The 16,666-nt window shown below is 41.4% G+C and overlaps 1 protein-coding gene across 4 annotated transcripts in view; it reads right to left on the bottom strand.

The window, feature by feature from the left end:
• Positions 1-16,666, bottom strand: part of Caps2 (calcyphosine 2) — a 44,639-nt gene that overhangs the window by 17,479 nt on the left and 10,494 nt on the right. For 3 of the 4 annotated variants that reach the window (XM_085843159.1, XM_085843160.1, XM_085843162.1), the window contains 6 exons: positions 16,384-16,497; positions 15,843-15,910; positions 9,059-9,178; positions 5,772-5,846; positions 4,972-5,067; positions 4,788-4,881 (listed from right to left, as the gene is read on the bottom strand). In XM_085843159.1, coding sequence (XP_085699285.1) covers positions 4,788-4,881; positions 4,972-5,067; positions 5,772-5,846; positions 9,059-9,178; positions 15,843-15,910; positions 16,384-16,497 — 567 coding nt within the window. The remainder of the gene's footprint in view (positions 1-4,787; positions 4,882-4,971; positions 5,068-5,771; positions 5,847-9,058; positions 9,179-15,842; positions 15,911-16,383; positions 16,498-16,666) is intronic. The other variant, XM_085843161.1, reaches the window with a different exon arrangement.

Raw genomic sequence — 16,666 nt, 5'->3', positions numbered from 1 at the left:
GAGTTGGAATGATCCATCCACTGTGGGTGGCATCATTCAGTAGACAGGGGATCCAGGAATGTCTAACAGGGGAGAAAGCATGTTGAGCCCTAACATGTGTGCAGTATTGGTTCATCATTCTCTGCTCTTGGCTGTGGATATAACATGACATGTTTCTTCAAGTTTCTGCCACCTTGAGTTTTCTTTGTAATCTGGAATAGCCAGCCAAATAAGCCTTTTCTCCCTCCTTTTTCATGGTATTTTATCAGAGCAACAGAACAACACAAGAAGAAGAAGCCCTAATAAAATCCCCAAATTCAGGACAAGAGCTCTTGGTTCACAGAAAGATGATGCCTAAGAGGCTGGGGAATCCCAGTAGATCAATCACAGTCTTTCCCCTCATCTTTTGCTGATAGATATCACAAAACTATAAAACCGAATTTTAACCTAATTAGATCATCAAAGAGTCAGTGACAAAACTTCTATCAGAAATTCTTAACGTGACCTTGAGAATTCCTATTCTAACTTCAGAGTTGCTTCATGTATAATGAATGTGACCAACATATGGACAAAAGCAAACTCAATAAAAAGAAACAAAAAACAAAACCAAGAGGCTTCATTCTTCCTCCAGAGCAGAGGGGACGCGATTTCCCCTCCCTCCCTCTTGGAATAATTACTTTAGAACTCCATATAAAACCAGAGACACTGAAACTTATAGAGGAGAAACTAGGGAAAAACCTCGAAGATATGGGTACAGGGGGAAAGTTCCTGAATAGAACAGCAATGGCTTGTGCTGAAAGATCGAGAATCGACAAATGGAACCTCATAAAATTGCAAAGCTTCTGCAAGGCAAAAGACACCGTCAATAAGACAAAAAGGCCACCAACAGATTGGGAAAGGATCTTTACCTATCCTAAATCAGATAGGGGACTAATATCCAATATATATAAAGAACTCAAGAAGGTGGACTCCAGAAAATCAAATAACTCCGTTAAAAAATGGGGCTCAGAGCTAAACAAAGAATTCTCACCTGAGGAATACCGAATGGCTGAGAAGCACCTGAAAAAATGTTCAGCATCCTTAATCATCAGGGAAATGCAAATCAAAACAACCCTGAGATTCCACCTCACACCAGTCAGAATGGCTAAGATCAAAAATTCAGGTGACAGCAGATGCTGGCGAGGATGTGGAGAAAGAGAAACACTCCTCCATTGTTGGTGGGATTGCAAGCTTGTACAACCACTCTGGAAATCAGTCTGGAGGTTCCTCAAAAAAATGGAGATAGTACTACCAGAGGATCCCGCAATACCTCTTCTGGGCATATATCCAGAAGATGTTCCAACCAGTAAGAAGGACACATGCTCCACTATGTTCATAGCAGCCTTATTTATAATAGCCAGAAGCTGGAAAGAACCCAGATGTCCCTCAACAGATGAATGGATAAAAAAATGTGGTACATTTACACAATGGAGTACTACTCAGCTATTAAAAAGAATGAATTTATGAAATTCCTAGGCAAATGGATGGAACTGGAGGGCATCATCCTGAGTGAGGTAACCCAGTCACAAAAGAACTCACACAATATGTACTCACTAATAAGTGGATATTAGCCCAGAAACTTGGAATACCCAAGATATAAGATACAGTTTGCTAAACGCATGAAACTCTAGAAGAACGAAGACCAAATTGTGGACATTTTGCCCCTTCTTATATTGGGAACAAAACACCCATGGAAGTGTTACAGAGACAAAGTTTGGAGCTGAGACAAAAGGATGGACCATCTAGAGACTGCCATATCCGGAGATCCATCCCATAATCAGCTTCCAAATGCTGACACCATTGCATACACTAGCAAGATTTTGCTGAAAGGACCCAGATATGGCTGTCTCTTGTGAGACTATGCCGGGGCCTAGCAAACACAGAAGTGGATGCTCATAGTCAGCTAGCTATTGGATGAATCACAGGGCCCCCAATGGAGGAGCTAGATAGAGAAAGTACCCAAGGAGCTAAAGGGACCTGCAACCCTATAGGTGGAACAACATGATGAACTAACCAGTACCCCGGAGCTCGTGTCTCTAGCTGCATATGAATCAGAAGATGGCCTAGTTGGCCATCAGTGGAAAGAGAGGCCCATTGGACTTGCAAACTTTATATACCTCAGTAGAGGGAAACGCCAGGGCTAAGAAGTTGGAGTGGGTGGATGGGGAAGTGGGTAGGGGAGCGTGTGGGGGACTTTTGGGATAGCATTGGAAATGTAAATGAAATAAATAATTTAAAAATATCTAATTAAAAAATATCTAATAAGAAAAAGAAAAGAAAAAGAAAATCAGTAACTGCGATGGAGGCAGGTTCTCCTCCCTTTGAGATGGATATGGATTCTTTTTGAAATTAGGTACCTACTGTTAGCTTTGTGGCCAATGAGCCTTTTCCTAAGGTAATAAACCAGCCTAGGTAAACACCAAGGGAGATACAACACTCAAAACATGCTGTGTGTACAACCCCGCTGAGGTAACCTTTCTAATCGTGCGGTGTAAACACAAAGTCTCCCACATGTGGGTGATGCCTCCCTTCCCCCTTCCTTCCTTCTTGCCCCTCTCTACTTTCCTCTCTCCATTCATGCCTCATCTCTACTTCCTTTCTTCCTCACTTTCCTGAGCTAAAGGAGGAAGTGACTTTCCACATTTGGTTCATCTGAGGACAGAGGGTCAGAGCAGATCAGCAACTACACTGAGGTGCAACAGCAGCAGCTCAGAACTGGTATTGACTGTCACCTTCAATAGAAAGTAAACCTGTTATCTTCAAATTTCGCAACAGGAGGCAGAGTTGACTTCCTCTAGACATCAAGAGTCAGATAGGAATGTCACAGGCATGGATTAGCTAACACAAGATTAAGATGTGTAGAGTTTCCTCCCCCTTTACTCCATCCTGTCTCGTCATCACACCTCAGTGACTGCATCTCCTGAAGACCTGTCCTCTAACTACCTTTGGAGCCATTGATGCTTGCTTCTCAAGACACCATGAGTTCTCTCCTAGGTTAATATCCATCCAATCCATGCCTACATGCCTGCTCTTCAAACAGTTCTACACATTGAATTCCCACAGATATTTCTAAATTACAAATCTGGTCATGCAGTCTCTCCACTCTACCCACATCCTCTCTTCTGTAGTATATTACACACTGCTCTTTGGTATAAGGCTCCTTTTTTATTTAGTCGTGGGGAGTACAGGTGTATGTATGTGGATGCCATAGGACATTCTCAGGTAGCATACCCTATGTACTATCCACCCCTGTTTGTTGTTGTTGTTGTTGTTGTTGTTGTTTTTAATGAGACCTGGTCACTCTGTGTTCAGGAACTCACCAAACAGTCTAAGCTGCATCCAGCCAATAAGCCTAAAATGACCTGTCTCTGTCACCCCAGCACTGAGATTACAAGTTTGTGCTACCAAGTCCTGAATTTTTGACATGGGTTCTGGAATCTGATCCCAGGTCCCCCTGCTAGCAAGATTAAGCCCTCTGTCAACTGAACTATCTCTACATCCCAAGTCTACTTTCTTTATGTCTAGATTCCAAACAAGCTGACCTACTTTCACATCTCCAGGTAATCCATTTACTTTCTTGCTTTTGTTCTTTATACATGTTCTTCTCCACCTTGAAGCCTTTCCTGTATCCTCACAGAGTCCTTAATCACCTCAGATGTCACTTTCTCCAGACTCTTACAGCCCATAGAATTGAACCCACTGTGTCTCCAATCTGACTCCTATCCAATTCCCAGTATGCTGCAATTGCTACAAAGCAAAGAATAACTCTTGCTTATTCAGTATTTCATCTCCAGTGTTTAGAATGTGAACATATATAAGCATTACATGAATGATCAGTACAGAGAATGTTTCATTGTATGTGATTTCAAAATTCAGCCTACTCGGGAAGGTCGGAGACCGACAAGAAGCAGGTTATCAAAGGTCCAGCTCCAGAGGGCAGTGCCAGTCCACAGAGAACATCAAGTCCTTCCTTCTGCGGCACGTTAGTCCCGGGGGTACTGAGGGAGCCACTTGCACAGAACAGGCCTTGTACAGAGAGCTACAACAGTAGTGAGAAACACGTTCTCATGGCAACAGTCTCCATTAAGAAACAACGTGTGAATGTTTATGGGAAATAAATACTGTGCTCAAGATTTGGAGGATTGGGATTGATCAACCAATCACTGTGCATACAAGTAAATGTTGCTGATCAGGAAAATAAACGGGAGCAGTGATCTCGCTCCACACCAGAGAAATGTACATAGTCTGTCACATGGTATTAAGTGTCAGCACTCATCCAAATTTACATTATTTTGCCAGGACACATACAAACTTGCACTATAGTGCCAGCATACACACACACTTAAAACAGTATAATTTCAGTACACATACACATAGTTACAGAATAGTGCCAGCACACACTCACACACACACATACACATTTACAATATAGTGCCACCAAACACACAAACTTACACTATAGTGCCCGAATACACACACATATAATTCCAGCATACATACATCCTAACAGTATAGTGTCAGCACACACACACACATACACACTTACAGTATAGTGCCAGCACACACACACACACACACACGCACACACATACACAATTACATATAGTGCCACCAAACACAAACTTACACTATAGTGCCCAAATACAGACACATATAATTCCAGCATACATACATCCTAACAGTATAGTGTCAGCACATACACACACACGCACACACACAGAGTAATTGCCAGCACACACATACACTTACACACACTTACACACACTTACAGTATAGACGTCACCAAGCTCATATTGCTTTCCTTTTCTTCGTCCACACTGATGATGATAAATGTCTTTTTTAATAAAAGGAAGCACACTTGTTCTAGAAGTTAAGCAACAATAACAAGAATGAAGGCATTTGGTCCCTCTTGGAATCAATCTCCTAGGGTTCTGACAGTGTTTCAGAGCACACCTGTTTTTCCCGAACATTCGATATTCATACACTGTTAGGGACCGGTCGTGGGCAAAGAAAAACCCAATCAGTTCCCTGCAGGCATCGCGTCCATTTCTAGAAAAACAAGATGATGCCAATGATATTTAAACATGGGGATTGTTTTTAAAGTAAGTGATAAACTAAGATCATACATCTCAAGTGACGATACTGTAACTCCCTTGGGTGTGTGACAATGAATAAGGGTCACTGCAGATTTGGGGGGAAATATGATACGACTTGCAGAAATCCCTGACTGAGATTTGGATAAAGAAAAAGCCATAAGCTTAACAGTGGTGAACGTCCAGCTACGTCACAACTCAGGTAGCTTAATGACAGAGATAAGATAAAGCAGAGGCCTTTAAAAACTCTGGGCTTACCACGTTTACAACATTGAGGTGAAAAAAATTTTTTAAATCCATCCTCTTTGCCATGGTCTTTATCAGTAATCTGTTAACTCAAACTATTAAAACTAAATTAACCATCTCACATAGGAATTAACTTCTAAATAGATAAGGAATTTCTATTAGTAATAGGCAAGTTTATCCAATCTTTACAAAAGACTTATAAAATCAATTTTTAAATAGTCTTAGTTAAAATATTTGCACCACAGTGTGGTATTTTATACAACAGTAATAATCATTGCTTAAAAATCATATAACCCAAAAATTCACATTTTTCTGTAATGGTATGATTTGTCTAATCTTGACACTTCTATGAGAGAAAAGAATACATTATTATAACCACAGAAGTAAAAATAATAATAATAAAGTGACAGTTACCTTGATAAGACCCTCCCTTCAAATTCTACTTTCTGAGAAAGGTCATTCTCTGTTAATGCGGAGTTGGTTCTTATCCTGTCAAGATACATTTTGTAAGTTATTGTTTTAGAACAATTGCACTTGATAAAAACAACAAATGCACCAAGGGGCTGTGGCAGTAATTTGAAATGTCACAGATTAAAGATGAGAATTAAAATTCAGATTGTGAATATATAAAGACACAAAAGGCATACACAGTCTGAGCCACACACAGTCTCCACTACATCAGCCCGTCATGCCAGCACCTACAGGGACAAGGTACGGTAAAGGTGCATCCTGAACAGAGCACAGTAGCTTTGGTTAGGGCTGTCCCAGTAGACTTGCCTCCTCTCTCCTCGTCCCTCTCTTCTCCCTCCCCTCCCTTCTCCTTCTATTCCCTGTCCTTTTCTTTTCTATTATGCCATTATTATATAGTATATGCTGGCCTAGCAAAAGCTGGGATTGCAGACCTGAGCTTGAATATCAGCTCAAATGCCGTTTCTAACCCAGTTCTTTTGCCTTCTTCACAGCACAGCACTTAGTTTCTTAGTGCTTGTGATGATGACCAACAAAAGCACTTTTGCCAATAATCTCAACAGGAAAGATTCTTGTCCATTGCGATGAGAGAATGGGCAGTGTTCCCTGCCTGTGAATATTAAAGGGATACAGTCTGGAGCTGCAGCATCATTGAGCCGTAGGAACAAAACCAATATATGCCTACTTCCAAGCAGCTGGTTATACAGGAAAATCAATCCTGACCCATTGAACCCTATCAATCAGGTTTTCCATTACAAGTAGCTGATGCTACTCCTTACTGAAACAATGGTGGTAAGGAGTGCTGGATGAACCAAGCTCTGTGTGTGTGTGTTTATATATGTATATACAGAGAGATAGATAGATAGATAGATATATACATACATACATACATACATACATACATACATACATACATACATACATACATAGAGTATGTATCTTCATATAGATAGCACTGGTGACCTTCTGAAGACTCCAAGGCTTGGTAGTCTTTAAAATATAAAGCAGAACTCAAATGCACACACTCTGATACCCTCTACTTAATGATATCTTTTATCTTAAGAGATATCAGTGGTTTTATTATGACTGTTCATCCAGTTTTATGAAGACTGCATGAATAATAAAATAGCAGTGGTATAACAGGCCCCAGCCACTGAGAACAGGTAAAGCTTTCCCTCTGTAATGTCCAGGTCCTGCAGAAAGGAAGCTGGAGATAGGAAACAGAAGCCTGCTAACTCTGTAAGAGTTTGGGAAGAGAGAGGAGCCATGGAGGCTCCATCCTCCCAGGTCAGTGTGATTCACTGGTACTAATGCAGTCCCTGGACATTCGCTATGTTCCTAGCATGACTTTAGATGCTGGGGAAAGGACAGCAGCAATACCACCCACCATAACTGATGGCTTTGTAGACATGGGCTACTATGAATTCACTTCATTATGTGTGGGTTTGTTTAATGCTTGCATTAAAACTGAAGGAAGCAAGGTCGTGGAAGACAAGGCAAGCAGGTGCTTGCCGCCATGTGAGCACAGGACATATCTGGAAGACAACCTTGCTTCAATCAGTGCATTTACTCATTTCTCAGTGGTGAGCAATGCTGGGAGGAAGAGCTAGTTGTATCAAGGAGTCCGGCGTCATTGGCAAAGGACCCAAGTAAATCCATATTTGGATTATGAAATGAAGCGGGCCACATTTAATTCCAGGCGCACAGTGAGTGGTACAAACTCTTCCCTATATAAGTCTGGAACCAGTCCAAAACGAAGAATTAAGCACTTAGAATATCAAAGGTGACTTCTGTCATTCACCAAGTTGGTGAGGAAGCATGGTTTGGGCACACAGCAATAATAGGGTAAGTGTTTGGCACTGGACTTACACAGACTAATTGTTTCTTTGTACCGAAGAGAAACCTGCAAAGTTCAGGACAGGGGTGAAATGTGTGTCTGCAGGAAGCTGCCTCCAGAGGAAAGAGAAGAGAGAAGGCTACACTACTCACACCAATCTTGCTGCCATCTTATGAAGTAGAGATCCTTCCTTCTCCTTTGGAGAGAACAAAAGAGTGGGAAGCCATGCTTAAAATCCTAATCAAGAAACTCCATGGGATTTTTGTGAACTGGATTGACTTTAAACAAACGGCATGTACTTGTTATGAAGCAATACTAAGACAGGTGCAAGAATCCAGAGAGATGAGACTAAAAAGCGGGGTCCAAATGATCTGCGCAGTTATGACAGTTTGACATACAATATAGGGAAATTCAAAATTCATGGTGATATTTACTTTCAAGTAGGCTTAGACTTATCAAAGGAAAATACAAAAGGCACTAACAAAGTAAGAAGAGATTAGTAAGTTGGTCAAACTTTGCGAAAGGACATCTGGATGAACAATGCACAGATGAAAATTAATCACCATCATTAGTCCCCAGTGAATTGCAAATTAAAATCACCAATACAGTGGAGAAATGCAATTTAGAAATTATAGGCAACATCAAGTGCTGGCAAAGATGGATAGGACCACTCATCCTGCCACGAGGCTTACTCTTTGCCAGTGCTTTGTGGAGCTGAATGCAGGCAAACTACATGGTCCAGAGAGTCTAAATACTCACTTAACAAACAGGAGTATGTGTGTTTACCAGACAGCATGTACAACAGAGTTCATCACAGAATAATTCATAATTCAGCAGGCATGTTAAGCACCTGTGAGTGGTGAGTTGTTGCGTATTCATAAAATGGAATAATGGAAAGCAAAGAGAAAAACAACCAGAGATCACATCATGAATGATACTCCTAAATATAATGTTGAGGAAAAGACATCGGACATAGTTCACTGAGAATCTTTGTAAACGTGTGGTTATCCTCCTACGGTTCTAAAACGATATGGACCACTTAAGAGGCAGGGTATGTGGGAAATGATGGTCTTTTTCCTCTGCAGATTAATTCTTCATATAGTACATAAATCTGAGTTAGCCAGGCAAGGTACCATCCTCAGGCAGAGATGTCTAAATGAATACATTACTCATTTTCACCTTTATTATCCTAGAAAGAATTATGACTTCCCTTCTAAATTATAAATGTAAGAAAAATGGAATGCAAAGAAGGCAGAAGGAAAAAATGTAAGGAGTTAGCACTGAGATCTGTGATCCTAAAACTTTTACTTCTATGTACATAGTTGAAAACAGATGAAAATTAATTCAGCATGTTGCAGAAGTTTATTTTAGCAATACATCATTAAGCTTTTCTTACTTCGTTTCATGCAGAGTTCGTCTCCTGACTCGAAGTGGTGCCCTCTCTGAGTCAGGAGGGACATGAAAACTCTCTTGGTTCTTGATGTTTAAATCTTGTTCTGGATCGCTGATGACAGCCCTAAGCAGGAAGACACAAAGTCTGATGTCTAACGTGACAAAATACATGCTTGCTTATTTTTGAGCAGTTGGAAACTCTCAAGCACCAGGTAGCAATTTGTCCTGTTGACATAAATACGTTTGTCATATACGAGTGTATTTAACTATTAAAAGTACTGCCCATAAAAGGGAATACAGTTATTCATACCCTCATACAAGTAGAACATAAGAGCACCTAGAAGTTATGACTGGAGTAATAGCTTCATGTTTTCTCTTAGCTCTCTTCAAATGGAGCTTTTGCTGACTTCTGATAACATGGGGAGGAATGTTGGTAAATAAGACTTGTTCTACATTGCTTCCTGATTCTATATAAGCACTGAGCAAAGACAGCTTGGGGAGGAAATGGTTTATTTTATCTTGCAGGTCTTCTCTGAGGGGAGCCAAAGCAGGAGCTTGGAGCAAAAGCCAAGAGGAACGCTTTCTCCCTGGCTCCAGTTCTGCTACAAACCAGGACACCTGCCTAAGAATGGTACCGATCCCAGAGACCCTGGTCCTCTGATATTGATTAAAAATCAAGAAAATGCCCTCACAGACACATCCACAGGCCTATCAGGTAGAGACAATTTTTCGATTGAGGTTCATCCTTCCTAGGTATGTCAAGTTGACAACTAGACTATCCATCTCAAGAGTATAAAGTGATAATAAGCACAGTCACAGAGAGTGGACGGGGAAGCATGAAGGAACAGGACACAATTTCTAGAAAGAAAGCCTTAGATGCCTCAGTCAATGAAGTGCCTGCATTACAGGCATGAAATGCTCAGTTTGGATCATGAGATGTGTCCAAAAGCCAGGCAAAGTGGCCTGCATCTATAATCTCAGGGCTGAAGGGGAGAGAGACAAAAATAACCCTGGACAGCACTGCCCAGCTGGCTGATCTAATCTGTGGGCTCCAGGTCCCGGGACTGTTTCAAAAGCCAAGGTGAAGAACTATTGCAGAAGACACTCTTGCATTAACTTCTGGCCTCCACATGCACACATACCACATGCAGAAAATTGAAAGAAATACATGAGTCCATGGAAGCACTTGAACTGATTCTTTTCTTCTTATGTTTATTAAGGAACATTTTTTTTAATTTAAAATATTTTTTTTAGTTATTCACTTTACATCATGCTCACTGCCCCCCTCCTGGTCACCCCCTCCAGTCACATCCCCTCCCCCAGAGGAAGCTACACAAGCTGCCAAAGGGGAAAGGTGATGAACAGCCCTCCTAATTCCAGTGTCTGGAGACTTCAACAAGGATGAGACAGTGTGACAATGGCGCTAATTGTCTGGGGTTAATGGACAGTTGTCTAATTGGACTTAAGGCTCAACAGGAAAGAATTAACACCTGGCACTGTAAACCTAACCAGCTACCATGTTTGATGAGGTCATGGGCCCGAGAAGGAACCACTTTCCAAAGACAGTATAATTTTTAACTCTTTTCTAAAAACCCTCAGGCCTGCAGATGAGTGTATCTCTCACCTCCATCAAAGAAGCTTCTACTTAGGTTTTCAGCAGACAGAGACCATTCTGGAAAGTCATAGCTGGTCAAAGTGCAGAGACTAACTGACTGTGGGGTGCCCAGCTGCACCTGATGTACCTACAACACAGACCCTATACCTAAAGCTCAGGGACCATCATAAGAGAGAATGAGGAAAGGTTGTAAGAGCCAGAGGTCAGGGACATCAGCTGTATCTTCTGTATATGACAGGGAGAAAAGCTACACTTACAACTTACAAAAGTCTCAACAATATGGTTGCCTGAACAACACCTGGAAAATGACAACACACACTAAAGTGGATAGGAGAATCTCACAAGGCCAATGGTTACATGAGAAGCTACAGGGAGTTAATGACTGCTGAGTGGAGGATCAGTCTTTGAGAAGAGTCCCTTGATAGACTAGTCCCCTGATAGATTAGAAATGAGCACCATGCCATGGTGGCCCACGTCTTTAATCCCAGCACTTGGGAGGCTGAGGCAGGCAGATTTCTGAGTTCGAGGCCAGCCTGGTCTACAGAGTGAGTTCCAGGACAGCCAGGGCTACACAGAGAAATCCTGTCTCAAAAAAAAAAAACAAAAAAACAAAAAAACAAAGGGGGAAAAAAAAAAAGAAATGACCATCACTAAAGGGACTCAGCAGGTTGTTCTTATCATTGTGTGTGTGTGTGTGTGTGTGTGTGTGTGTGTGCGCGCACACATCCATGTGTATAAAAAGAGTAAGAGGCCATGAGTTTTATCGAGGGCACAGGAGGAATTAGAGGGAAGAAATGGTGGGGAAGGGGGGTGAAGTAAATCCAGTACTTACATATGAAGGTCTCAACATTAATTAATTATGTTATAAAACTGACAAACAGGCAAACACTTTTAAAAGTGTCATGAGCCTTCAACACTATGAAGACGAAACAGCCCTTGAGAAATAGGACTCAGGAGCTCGTTTCCTCAATAATGAGAACAACCAAGAAAGTTTTTAGATATTTTTATGCCTTATTTTAGATCCTATTTACTTGGGAAACCAATGAACCACTGCTTTAACTAAGGATCAAGAAAGTTTTTAAATTAAAAAAAAAAAAAAACAACCACCAAGAAAGCATCATCTCATCTCTTCTTTTCTCTTTCTCTCCCTCTCTTCCCACATCGAATATGTGCACATTCACCACAGTTCTGCCGTCTGAGTCTGAGGTTATCTACATTCACACAGAATGCTAGAGATATATGAGATTTTGAGGTTCTCGGGGCAGAGACAAAAGTCAAGAAGTGGAGACCCAGAAAAGCTCCAGCAAGTCCTTCAGTCGCATGGATAAATGTCAAGCTCAGCTCTGCTGCTTCCCAGTAATCCCTCTGTCATTTCTGGTTCTCACCCATTGATTGGTCAAGAGAATGCACTTTACAGACACTGCCCCAGAGCACAGGAATGCCACCTTGCACTGAGAAGGCTCCCATAGTGCCCTGCCCTTGGGGAGCACACGCTTTAACACCCAGGGAAGGAGTTACAGAGACAAAGTTCGTAGCTGTGATGAAAGGATGGACCATTTAGAGACTGCTGTATCCAGGGATCCGTCCCATAATCAGCTTCTAAACGCTGACACCATTGCATACACTAGTAAGATCTTGCTGAAAGGACCCAAATATAGCTGTCTCTTGTGAGACGATGCCGGGGCCTAGCAAACACAGGAGTGGATGTTCACAGTCAGCGATTGGATGTATCACAGGGCTCCCAATGGAGAAGCTAGAGAAAGTACCCAAGGAGCTAAAGGGATCTGCAACCCTATTGTTGGAACAACATGATGTACTAACCAGAACCCTGGAGCTCTTGTCTCTAGCTGCATATGTATCGAAAGATGGCCTAGTCGGCCATCAATGGAAAGAGAGGCCCATTGGACTTGCAAACTTTATATGCCCCAATATAGGGGAATGCCAGGGCCAAAAGAATGGGAATGGGTGGGTAGGGAAGTGGGGGGCGCTATGGGGGACTTTTGGGATAGTATTGGAAATGTAATTGAGGAAAATATGTAATAAAAATATTAAAAAAAAAAAGAGAAGGACAGATAATATGTTAAATAGGAGAATAAACTACATGATACTACAGAATAAACTACATGTTCATGGTTGATATGGATGAAGAAATAATGAGTAGATTTGAAGTTATGAGCTAGAATTTATCAATTACTTATTAAGTGTTTGTGCTGCCTACTTTTATGTCAGCTTGAAACAAGCTAGAGTCATCTAAAAGGTGGAAGCCTCACCTGAGAAAATTACTCCATAGGCTCCAGCTATAAAGCATTTTCTTAATTAGTGATTGATGGGGAAGGGCCCAGACCATTTTAGGTGATACCATCCTTGGGCTGGTGGTCCTGGGTTCTACAATTAAAGCAGGCTACATGAGCCATGAGGAGCAAGATGAGTGTAATAAGCCGTGCTCCTCTACAACCTCTGCTTCAGCTCCTGCCTCCAGATTCCCACCCTATTTGAGTTTCTTTCCTGACTTCCTTCAGTAATAAACAGAAATGGAGAAGTGTAAGCCAAAAAAACCCTTTCCACTCCAACTTGTGTTGGCCTTTTTGATTTATAACTGCAATGGTACCCCTAACTAGTACTGTGTCCATGGCAAGCTGCATCATGTGACTTCCACATAAGAGGATGAAGTGAAATTAGTGCACAGCATCATAGATTTCTAGGGAAAAGGCCATCAGAAGAGAGGAGACAATAATGCAAAAGAAAAGAGGCACCAGGAGGACCTGGCACGTTCTAGAAATGTAGCAAGATGATGTGCATGGAGCACAGGAGAGAACAGGGTGGGAAAGAGTAGAGTCCTACTGGGGAACAGGTAGAAGGTGGGGTCCAACAGAAGGCAGCAGTGGCCCTGGCTTATCAGCACTTCTGATCCATATGCCTGCTGTGGACTCACTTAGATGGAACGTACTTATGGATGGTTCTGCTGTTCTTCATTGAACTAAGTCAGGCAAATGTGAGTTGATTGGAAATCTGCTAATCGAGGGTGCTCCTGGCTAGGTAGCCTAGCTGCATTTATAGAGGAATCTTTTTCTGGAGACCAAGAGTGACTGAGCCAAGCATCCTTTTGAGATGGAAAAAGCTACAAAAGCAAAAATGGAGATGCATGCAGATTCTTAAGATCTCTTCTCAGAGCTGACATGATTTATTTTGTTAATTTGTAATTTATCTAAGGAGCATGGTTGGACAAACCAAGCCTGGACAGCTACTCGAAAGACATATGGGCAAAAACTACTTTTAGCTACTACATTTTGACATTTCATAGAACTGATACCTAAGCTTTATTAGATTTTCTGGGACTGAGATAGGGAATTGACAGATGATTTGATTATCTTTCAATAGTTTCACTCTAGTGAGCGGGTTGATGATAAGCCAATGAAAGGTTAATAAAGACTCAATAAAACCCAATGGGGACTGACAGAAATTATCCAGATGATAGGAAGAGGTAAAACAAATAGTGGGCACCAGGACAAATCAACATATTTTGCTAGGTCTGGGTCTTGGCTGACAGTGGATATCAGAGTTGAAAGAACGAAATGGGTGAATGGCATCCACAAGACATGAGGACTAAATAGCTTCAAATCTAGAATTTCTGTGTAGGAAAATTAAAGCAGATTTGGTCAGGTGAGAAAATGTAGATTAGAAAAAGAAAGAAAGAGAGAGAGAAATCAAAATCTTGAAGACTAAAGATGTATGGGGATACAGGACATGTTTGAAAGCAGGAATCAAATATGTAGATGATATGGAATTCATTTGTCACATATAATGACAGGAGAAAGTTGCTTTAGAAAGACGAAAACCGACAACTGAGACAGACCCTGTTGAAGACCAAGAACTTGGAAGCCCCTTTATCTAGTGGCATGGTGCCACCACTTTTCTTATGAATAGAAAGAGTCACGCTGCAGACAGTGACTTTGAAGAACTTTCTGGCACTTATACAGCAGAAGGAAGGCCCCGGGGTTGATCAGCACCAAACAGAGAAGGGGGTGGGGGCGGGAAGAATATGCGAGTCAAATGTGGATGGCCACTAAACTAAACATGTTTTTCCTCGATGACCTACATGTCATGCTATAGTTTATCACTTTATGGATTATTTTATACAGTTTCTGGGGGATTTATAAATTATCAACAATTAGTTTCATAGTGTTCAACTCTACAAAAGTCACCTAGTACTACAATGACCCTGTGGGATATTCGTTTCTAATGGAAAGGTATGATTCCTGTCACCATTTGGAAACCATAGCAACTAGAGGTCCTAGTTTTGACAAGATGTCTCACTAATCTCTTTATATCATTTCGAATCTTTGAAATCCAGGTTTTCTACAGGTGCTATGACAAACAACCAATATCATGTGAAAAATCAAGAACAGAACAGAAGGTAACTCTGAAAGATTCTACAGTGCCCAAAAGAAGCACACATACCATTAAAAAGCAATCTAGAAATCTATGAATGAATTTTTTTAAAATGCTGTCTTCTCATTTATACGTGATTCAAAAATGTTCAGTAAGTCATCAGGAGAGAATTATTAAGTAGTTTAAATAAAAATATTTCATGAGACAATAAGAATTTTTATGCGTGTGTGTGTGTGTGTGTGTGTGTGCGCGCGCGCGTGCGTGCATCCATATACACATGCCTGCCTACCTGTGAATTCATGATCATGTGGGTTCATTTGTATGTTTGCACATGAATGGACTCCAGAGGTCAACCTCTGGAGCCAACCCCCACCCCTTGTCTTTTGATCCAGCATCTCTCATTGGCTTGGAGCTCACCGAGCAAGTGAGGCTGGCTGACAAGCAAGCCCCAAGTCTCCTCCCCATCACGAAACTTGCAAGCACTTGCTGCCATACCTATCTTTTGCATCTTGGTTCTGAGACTTTAAACCAAGTCCATCTGCTAAAAGGGCAAGAACTTCACAGTCTGAACTATCTCCCTACTCTGAAGTTTCTAAGTATTTCTACTCATCTCAAGTGTTTATTAAAAACAGAAATCACTAAAATGACGAGGGTGCAGTGAGCAGAAAGGTTGGGAACTGCTGGAGCTAAGCATTGACTGGCAAGCACATGGATGCTGTGTGTGAAGAAGGTACTTAGTGGTCCCTTTCAGAATACAGGTGTGGTGGGAGTTCCTAGCACCCACCTGGATAAGTGGTCCATCATCATCTGCTCTGCAACGGTCTGTTTCTTCTTCTCTATAGCCACAGTCTCCTGGGAAAATAAAATTATTAGACAATTCTGTTATTGATAAAGTGGAACACTTAATGCACATCATAAAATATAATGTTTCCAATTTTCTCCCTAAGTTAGAGATGACTACTGTTGATATATCAGATTCCAATTATTAAATCTTCCATTGCTTAATGCACTTAAATTTCAGTAGACATCATGACATATGTCCAACAAGGTGCCTTGTGTCTCACGGAACAAAGATGGAGAACATGGCAGCCCTTTTCTCTACATACCCCCTGGAGACACGTCCTGGAAACCCCACCTTCATTATTAAGGATTAAAGTTATGTATTAAGGCGTGTCTGCATTCCAATAGGATCACATAGACCTAGAAGGTCTTTGGATGTGATTCCTTGCCCGAGCAGGCATGTTATTGGATTAAAATTCCTCTACAGAAGGTAAACACCTTCATGGCTTAGCAAATGAGCAAGAACTGAATTGCCAATGGCTTACCACATCTGATTTCCTCGAGATGCTCTGTCTATGGTAAGTGCTATCTGCGTAACCTTGCTGTAAGAGGGCTTTCCTATCCAAAGTCATGAGGTCGTCCAGACTGGCTCCTTCCACCTGATCACAGGACACAATAGAGACACTAAGCCGATCATCAGGCACGTGTTCACAATACCTGTTTTTAACAAAGCCTGGGAATAGACCACCAAGCATCTCAAAGGCTCTTTGGAAATTGAGAGTACAAGCCTGTCTTAGGATGCAGGTCTCTCTCTGTTCAGCTAAGTGA

The sequence above is a fragment of the Mus caroli genome, unplaced genomic scaffold, assembly GCF_978045245.1.
Source record: "Mus caroli unplaced genomic scaffold, Mus_caroli_1 scaffold_9, whole genome shotgun sequence".
NCBI classification, from domain to species: domain Eukaryota; kingdom Metazoa; phylum Chordata; class Mammalia; order Rodentia; family Muridae; genus Mus; species Mus caroli.
The sequence above is the reverse complement of the archived record's forward strand: the minus strand, read 5'-3'. Positions and strand labels throughout refer to the sequence as shown.